The 9,564-nt window shown below is 36.3% G+C and overlaps 1 protein-coding gene across 2 annotated transcripts; it reads right to left on the bottom strand.

Moving 5' to 3' along the window:
* Window positions 1-795: 795 nt before the first annotated feature.
* strat (RAB interacting factor STRAT) lies at window positions 796-9,174 on the bottom strand. 2 transcript variants are annotated; one of them, XM_083113069.1, is made up of 3 exons: window positions 8,945-9,174; window positions 5,356-5,550; window positions 796-1,102 (listed from the first exon to the last, which is right to left on the bottom strand). In XM_083113069.1, exons 2-3 carry the CDS (start codon window positions 5,500-5,502, stop codon window positions 869-871), a joined length of 381 nt encoding a protein of 126 aa, XP_082969195.1. In that variant the 5' UTR covers window positions 5,503-5,550; window positions 8,945-9,174; the 3' UTR covers window positions 796-868. The 2 variants fall into 2 exon arrangements, with proteins under 2 accessions (XP_082969195.1, XP_082969196.1); XM_083113070.1 differs by having other exon boundaries at window positions 5,356-5,546.
* Between the last annotated feature and the right edge of the window lie 390 nt (window positions 9,175-9,564).

Here is a 9,564-nt window from a genome sequence, read left to right as displayed (position 1 = left end):
CCAATCAGGGCTGCTCCAAAAGTACTCACAGAATTGAAGCTGAGTGAGCACCAGGGCCACTTCATGTGGGGACAAGGCCAGAAAAATTCCAACCTTAGATCACGCAGCACAGGAATTGAACCTGGGTCACCCGTGTGGCAGTTAGATGCCCTGACTAGACCACCCTGGCTTCTAGAGTTTTGTATGGGGTGCAGCATAAATAAGTTGAGTTGGCAACTTTCTGTATATGTACAACTTAAATGTATTATAATTGCTTAATAATTACTTATGATGAGATTGAGGCAAGATGGTATATTTTAGTTTGTAGGTGTTATATTTTTTCATATTTTAAAAATGTTGCTGCTTCCAAAAAAATTGATTGATTGATTGATTTGTTTTATTTTACTTCGTGGTTTGTGCCTCTTGGCTAATTTGTGAAGATGGGGATGAGTGATGAAATTGATGAATGGACATTTTACAAACAACCATGCCCGAGCAGAATTCGAACCTGGGACCCCTGGCGTTGCAGCACGATGTGCTAACCACTCAGCCACAGGGTCCGGCGCTTCTAAAAAAAATCACAGCCATAACCACATCCCCTCCCCCATTCACACACCTGTGCCCACCCTTCCAACGACACCACGAGTCGTCAGAACTGCACAGGAGGACTTTAAGGGCTAAAGACATTAAAAATTATTCTTCATTCCTTCAAAATATAACGTTCCTAAAAAAGCTCACATATACATACTGATTTTTCACCAACAAATTGTCACAGCAGGTTTCTTCATGAAAATAAAAACATTTCCCTGTTTTTTAAAGAACATATCTGTAATTGAGCATAGAAAAAATTGATACAAATATATATATAATATACACTTCTTAAAAGACATTACTCATACCTTACTCGACTTAGCGCCACGTAACTCTTCTTCGTGCTCATATCAAACCAGCCGATTGGTCCGATCTCACAGTCTGCACACGTTAGGTACTTGACGGTCCCTACAGTGTTGGAGAAGCCCACATTCTCAAAAAGGTACATGTCCTCCACCAACCAGTAATCCTCGATGGGCTCTTCATTCAATTCCGCAGTGTCATTTTTCTTCTTCATGTGGGGTAACTGAAACTAGATAAAGGGGGAAAAATCAAATACAGCATTACTCTAGGAAATTGGTTGAAGGACCAGAGCATAGTCAACTCAAATTAAGCCCAAGGCCCTGAATTCCCCAAATCCAATGAAGCGTGGTGCTAAAATAACAGAAAAAACATAAATAGCTTCACACCAATACTGCAATGCTAAGATGTAGGTAATTACTTCACACCCTGATTGCCTAGTAGGGAACTGAATGGTCCAGTATGTGAATATGTAAATCATAAAATATGTGACCAATCAAAAATTCAATGAGTGTCTTAGCACAAGAGCTTAGACAGAAGAATCCCCAGAGCTAAATCAACAGAAATTTATTTGTATATGCAGAGGTAGACAAAACTAAAAATAATTCAGGTGTCCCCCCCACTTTATTTTGCAAATACAGGACATGAAAGCCAGGAATTCAACTAAGATCAACTACAGAGCATTCCTGACATTCGCTACAAGAGACTGCGGCAAGCGGCCCGGCATCAGCGCTAGTCTTTCCCGGTGAACGGGGCCGTGACGTCGCTAGAGTTTGCTACTAAAATTACAGTTTTCATATTGTGTACTAACCTTGACTACAGACGGTGTTGAAAATTACGTCCCTCTGCTGCTACACATTCCTGGCATCTCCCATGGAAATTGGCATTTACACGTGCAAGTTCGTCTACAGTAATTCTCCCGGTTTCTCGTACAATACTCTCTTTTAACTCACGGATGGTGTGCGGATTGTCTTTGTATACTTTATTTTTTAGATTTCCACATTCTTCTTTCCACTTTTATTCAGAACTGACCCTGTTACTCAAACTTTTTTACGAGGTTTAATATAGTGGTCCTATGTGGAACGGGAACACCAGGAAATTTCGTTGCAAAACGTCGTCGCACTTCTCCATAATTCCTCTTTCCGAAGTAACACTCGACAAGATAAATCCTTTGTTGTAATGTAAACTTTGTGGTGCCATATTAAGCCACAATCTTCAACATACGGACACGACACAACACAACTTCCGAGGGAGGATTATACTGGCGTCAGTCTGCAACATCAACAGAAAGGGAAAGAGAGCGAAAAAAACAGACTGTAGCATGCGACTGTCGCGGACCCGTTCACCGGGAAAGACAAGCACTGCTGCCGGGTCGCTTGCTGTCAAGTCTCTTAGCAAATGTCAGGGAATGCTCTGTATGAAATGTGATCTTAAAACCTTTAATTAATACAAGACTGGCTTTCTTAAAGAAGGCTCAACTGGTAACAGCATGAATAACTATGCAATACATTCTAATACATGGCCAACTCTACCATATCGTTGCTAGCAACAGTGTAAAAAATGTATAATTGCATGTTTATTATTCTGATACACATGATGTAGAAAAAACAAATATTTTAAAAAACTCAGACTTCACAGCTTTGAGTACCCTGTATTTTTCTACACCTGTATATAGGTATTTAAACAGCAGTGTGATTATTTTGTTCGAAAGTCTGTATTGGTATATTCTTAGCCAAGTTGCAAATGCACTGACAAATTATGAAGAAAAATAAATTTACATTTGTAGCTTAACAAATCTTAACTAATAAAAATATTATTGATGTAAATCTCTGCACTAAGATATTTGAATTATTTCTAGTGTATCCATTCACAAATCTTCAATAAAATGATTATTATGCATGAGACTTTCTTCCTCTTAGAATTAATATGTTATAAGCCTTCACACATTTAAACTTGATAATTCACTTGAAATAAGTTTAATTGTGATAATTATATTAATAATTCTACAGATGTGTTACTAAAGAACACCAATCTTGCCATTATAAATATATAACATCATTTGTGCACAAGGATGCTTATGGATACTAGTTAAATGTTTTCAAAGATGGCGATTTCAGGCTTCCACTGCATCACCACTAATGCAATTCACATGAACAAAGGAATTAGCAACTACAGCAGCTCATCATGCACTATCTCATGTCACAAGTTCTTCTTCTTGACATATTAATGTCTTTTAGTACTGTGGAACAACCTTTTCTACTATAATTCCTTACTTTCAGGCTAAATAAGGAGCCTACAAAATATCAAGGTTTCTGTTCTTTCCCTCCATTCACCAACCAATCCAATGCTACCAGCTCTTCACAGATTATATCCTTAACAAGCATATTATAAAAATACTGATGTTCAAATGTTTTTAAATGTTAATCATGAAGATTTAAGACATTTTGTGAAACGCAGCACTACAGAAACTGGTTTAAATTTAAGTATTGATGCCAAAACACATAATTGATAACATTAACAGTGAATATTTCAACAGATAAAAGAATATTACAATTCATGTATCATGCTATAAATTGCAATACCAGCTGACTATTTATATTCTGTGAAATGGTTATGAGTGACAATTGCAATAAAATCTTTTGTAAATTTTCAACATCTTTACATCACCTCCCCCTAAAACAATATAAATGGACAGATTGAAATTTGATATTTCGGTAAAAAAAAGGCATATTATTTATAATTTCAACATCTTGTAATATAGAAAATGTCATGGCAGCCATATTTGCCATGGTGTATCATAATTATTCAAAATATTCATGTAATGTAACATTAAAAGATTGCAATTTGTGAATTTTTGGCACAAATAAAATTAAAACATTTCCTTGAGAAATAGTCATATTTTAATGCTCGAAAATATTCACATATGACAGCAAGCTATGCTGACTTGTCATAAAACATGGGATCTTTCAGAGCTCAGATGACAGTGGCCCAATCAGCACACCAACTTGTCAGTCCAAATATCAAGAATAATTCTTTCTCTTCACCGATTTCATGGATTAAGGAGATGAGGTAAAGTTTCACCTGAGGTGTACAATTATTACAATCCTGTCAAAATATTCGTGAGTATTAAGAAAAAGAGAATGGCGAATTATAGATTACTGTTTGCATTGCAATTGTAATTGGATCTTTATTTAATATATTAATAAATATATTTCAACTTCAATGTATCTATTTAATCCAGACTGAAAATTCTCACTCTTCACTTACCAGAGAAATGTTTTGGCATTTTTTTTTTGTAACAGCCAGTTCTTATCAGGTGCAGATCCACTGGGGCGATAGGGGTGATCGCCCCTCCCAGTTTAAATTTCGTCTCCTTTCTTTATTCACTTTACTCCTCATGTCCACAGTACTATATCTTATTTATATAAAACAGTTCAAGTGTAGGTCAGAATTGTGAGGTGAGGTACCAACCGAAATTAAACCCTCCCAACTCTAACTTCTAGATCTGCCACTGGTTCTTATTCAATCTTTATTTTTTCTATTCATACCCTTTGTGCACTTACTTAGGTAATATGTTCCTAGAGTACAGAGAAAAGTATTACATCCAGAAGTACCCATGTCAAAATTCTAGCTTCCCCTTGTCAATAAACACCTTAAAACTTTACTCACTTGAGAATGGAGCTAAAACTTCATTTCAAGGAAGCTTATTTACAAAGGCTGGATAAAGTGGCTTGTTAGTTGTCAAAGGGGTGGGTGTGCTGCTATTACAATTAACTTTAGAGTGATGGCAATTTATTCTTAGTTTTCACCGTGTAGATCTGGCGACATCACCCATCTCAATAATCTAGCGATGGTCGTATGAAATCGAAAATATAAAGAATTCCCTGATAACTATATTATGTCAATTTCACGTCAAACACTGCGCTATAAAAAGTAGCTGGGGAGATAAGAGTGGGTGGGGCGACGCAGCCAATATAACAATATCACATCACGTGCAAAATGTCAAAAGCTGGTCTATGTGGGCCGGAACCAGGGATGGCATCACAGTGAGGCACGGGGGCAGATGCCCAAATTCACAGCCAAAGGAGTGCATGAAAGAGCCAGCTCTGGCTCCAAGAGAGCTAAGTTGGCAACACTGCCACGGAGGGAAGAGCGCAGTGGAAACTGTTCCACATGTCCTTAAACACTAAAATATATGATGCAAAACTGGTAGACTGATAAAAGATGGTTGCCATATAGAGCAAAAATTGGAAAACTAGCTAGGTACCCAACATAGGGAATGTTTATCGACCAAGAAGCTACTAATTCCTATTTCAAGGCCTCGCCATAACTTAGGACATGTTAAAATCTTTTCACAGAACTAATTAGTTATAAAATAACTGACGAGGAAATATGAGAAACTGAACAGAATGTCCATTTAAGTCCTAACCAATAAGCCGTCAGTGATTTCATGTAACATGACTGCATAAAACCGCTCACCCTTACCTCTATGTGCTGGTAGATCCCAACGCCTGGATTCAGAATTCTAGAAGGACATCTCTGACACTTCAGAGGGTTGCTGTTCTTCCCATCTTCTACAACATCCTTCACGTCAACTGCATTCGTTTCAGCCACGTTGGCATCAGTGGACATCGTAACAGAAAGGTTTTCAGGTAAGATTCTCTGCTAAGTATGGGCTACTTGAAGAAGAAAAATAGTATATTATGCATAATGCGAATAATTGGAAATTAACAACAATAGTTTTTCTTGTATGTACGCATTGCTTGCATTATAGAATTATTTTCCTGTAGTTTACGGTTATTACAAGCATAAGAAAACAGTTTTTTCTTTGTGACGTTTCAGGAGAACACACGCTCCTTTCATCAGACATTTATTTTCATTTTGACTAAAGATACAGTTATAACAATGGTTAGTAATTTTTTAAACAAAAAGAATCTGTTATATAATGGATGTTGTCAATGTTACATTGTTGTAATATAGCAATTGGGATTCATAATTTTAAAAAATCTGAAATAAAAATAAAACAGACTGCTTTTTTCACAGTTAAGTTGCTATATTACAACAATGTAACATTGACAACATCCATTATATAACAGATTCTTTTTGTTTAAAAAATTACTAACCATTGTTATAACTGTATCTTTAGTCAAAATGAAAATAAATGTCTGATGAAAGGAGCGTGTGTTCTCCTGAAACGTCACAAAGAAAAAACTGTTTTCTTATGCTTGGAATAACCGTAAACTACAGGAAAATAATTAACAACAAGATCAAATAATCTAACACAGTCCAATTAACATTGCATGCTAGTACCGTGACATTCGCTACGAGACTCAGCGAATGTCAGGGAATGCTCTGTATAAGTGAGAATTCACACCGAACAGACAAAATGCACCCAACAAGCAACACTTGTTTGTTTGGTCTGTTTGCATGATGGTACCGATATAATTGTGTCAATCAGTTTATTAGTCACCCGAAAAAAATTTAACAAGAGATATTGTTACATGTAAATTGCGTTGTAAAATTTGGGCAAGTTATTGAAACTCTGGAGAGGCATGTTGTGCATAATAAATAAAACTGAGAAATAATATGCACCGACCTCAACTGTATACGCCAGACTTTCCAGCCTGAGTAAAGCGAATACCTAACACTAGAGAAATTGTTCTCAACCTTCGTGAAACCATGTCCCGGTATTTCTTTTAAGTCAATGCCCTTAGCCCAAGAAGTTTCCACTCCACGTAAATACCTTTACAGTATTTAAGATTTTATGCATGCATTAACATGTACCTATGAAATTAAATATTGATAAATAAATTCTAGCATAATCATAAAGAGTAATAATAGTTTGATTATGTGTAGGATTTTTGACAAATATAAAAATATGGATGACAAAGTGGTAATTACGTGATCCCGGGTTCGATAACCAGTGGATGTCCCACTTTAAACTGTAGGTCGAGTCCTGATAAGTATATTTGTGCATAAAATGGACTTAAAATACAAAAACTCACAACTCAAATATGATATTGGGATTACGATAGTTGTCAACCATTTTCACAGCTCAGTATAGTTGATAGGAGGGCACGGTATCGTGTCGCGGCCCGGCAGTTCAGAAACAATGTACTAGAGTACTTTACCATGTTGACTGATCTATTTTGGACTAAAGTGCCTCCATAAGCAGTCACGTCGTAAATGGCCAAAACACTGTCTCTTTACACAATGTTGAAGGCAAATTACTGCCGATAATTGCATCAAAAAAACTTGATAAAGCAAAAAGAACGATGTGTTTAAATCTTAAAACATTGTACATATCGATACTTTATTATATGAACAAATTACAGGTTCAAACATGATAGGCTCTTTTATAGAGTCTGAGTATAACTCGTTGGAATGAAGCATGCGAACAACAAACTGAAGTGACACGATGCACGCGGTATTGAGAAAACGGCCCAATCTGAGAGACACATAAGCGACATGCGACATGTGCAGCTTCTCTTCGGTTCGGAAGATTCGATTAAGCCTACTGAGGGTTCACTTCCAAGTGACACGTGTCTCTTCTGTATGAATTCTCCCTAAACTCACTGTCTTTACTCTCAAAATCCAGAAAAGAGTAGTGATGGGACTTGATGCTCTGACACAATAGGGTGAGAGAAACCCGGTACCCTTGACCCTTTGCCATCCCCTCGCGGAAGTGAAATATTTTGCATGGTTTATGAAGATTTTGTTGCTTATGAACATTTTCAGTTGTTTTTAGCTTGCAGAAATGGTCATTGAGAAGTAAAGTACATCTGTTACCTTAGCATGAAGCAAAACAGCTCCAAGGCTTCACGCAAGTGAATATAGCACCCAACACGGCATTCCACAATAGCGGCAGATAGGACGTTACCTCTGGTTTCATTAATGTATTATAAAATAAAGTAAATCAAACAGGAAGAACTGAAAACTTATGAAACCATAATAGAAGTGAAATTATTGTTAAGAGTGTTAGGTTTGGTGCTGATAGCAATTTTAGACGTTTTGAATATTAACCAAAATACTGTCGTCCCCTGAAAGAAACACTTCATCGATATGAAGTTATCATGTTCCTGCAATATCCTCTTAATAATATACACAAACGACTGTGACTGAAATAAATGTATGTGTGTGAAATATATAATTTTAGATTGACATTCATATTCCAGGGAAGGAGACACGGCCTTGCTTGTCCCGCATCAACAAAAAAAAAAAAAATATTTAAAATTTTATGCCTACAAAATTGGTTCGATGATCTTTTGAAGCTAGATTCTTAGATTTTGAGTTAATTTGAAAAATATAAAATACTGTAGCCACTTTTTAAAAAAATCAGAATAACTTGTCATATTTTCAGAAGGAACGAAAAATCATCATTTCTGGGTAAGCTAGATATATAAATTCATTTTAAAAATATTTGTGTAGGCGTTGGACCTCTCTCTGTCAATGATAATTCAAATTTTATTAAACCATGTTTGTAGCCGGCACCAAGTTTCATGAAAAGTTGAATCGGTGGGTTGCATTTTGAAATATTTCTGGGTGATTTGATGTGGAATCAGTCAGTATTGCTGTCCGATGTATTTGAAAACATTATGTGGACATGTAGAAGAGGAAATGTGTGAAAATACTGAGGCAATCAAACCTAAACCTAACACTACCTACTAAAACGTTTTAAATATTAACATTAACAAGTACGTGCAAAATTGTAACATAAGAGCATTACACCTAGCCTGCCTAACCTACTCGTGTAAGAATATAGGAGTGGAATGGAAAATTATTATTTTGTACAAAAAGGAAGTCGTCAGAAAGCCTATTCAGCACATTGTAGGATGATATGCATGGAAAGAATTCTCTATCCATGTAGAAGACGCACAATGTGTCACAATAACATTGGAATTACACATTCGGAACATTACGTTAACGCCCACTCAGAGAGCAATTATAAATAGAGGTTTTGACTTTCCTGGCTACGATTCTTTATGTCTTCATAAAATCTAAGAAATGCTAAACAGTGGACATAGGATTATGTGCAACTAATATTTTCTTAACGTTTGTAGAATAAGAATCTTACCGAATCCTACTGAAGTTGCGTTTAGCCGGGTGTCCAAGTTATTTCACTTCAGGAATTAACGAAATTGTTTAGCATCGTCAACATAGCACACATTAGAAAGAAATATATATTTTAAATAGCTGAATATGTCTATACATAGCAGAACGACCAAATTTTACATAAATAAACTTTAACACTTCAGTAGAGACCGAACGAACGATGTTTGTAGTATAAGAATTGCGAGTTGTCCTGTACTGGAATAACACAAAAACACAAAAAAAGTGGTGCAAGAACAGAAGTAACATTAAGAATATCGGCAATAACCGTTAGTTTACGTAAGAAAATTGTACATAAAATACAAAATTATTGAAGTTCATACAATCCACATCAGAGGGGGGGGGGGGGGGGGGACCGTAGTCCTCGATTCTTTCGGTCAGGGATGAATTTACACTACTAAAATTGTCAATCATCGTATTGTGCACAACGGCCAGGTTCAAAAAACATCTGCAAAACAATTCTCAGCTGGGGTTAGATAAAAAGGTGAACATTAATCCCTCCCTCCTTCCTCACCATGAAATAAACATATATGTTGACGCGAGGCAATAATAATGAAAACCTAGTCTCATATTTTTGAAACTACC

This window comes from Lepisma saccharinum, chromosome 27 (assembly GCF_977018435.1).
Source record: "Lepisma saccharinum chromosome 27, izLepSacc3.1, whole genome shotgun sequence".
In the NCBI taxonomy this organism is placed as follows: Eukaryota; Metazoa; Arthropoda; class Insecta; order Zygentoma; family Lepismatidae; genus Lepisma; species Lepisma saccharinum.
This window is presented reverse-complemented; position numbering and strand designations above follow the sequence as displayed.

Bases quoted from the DNA above. Each gene is read 5' to 3' on its own strand.
- strat (XM_083113069.1), bottom strand. From the start codon at position 5,502: ATGTCCACTGATGCCAACGTGGCTGAAACGAATGCAGTTGACGTGAAG. The intron at 1,103-5,355 runs GTAAGGGTGAGC...CCCTTTATCTAG, and splicing joins GGATCTACCAGCACATAGAG to TTTCAGTTACCCCACATGAA.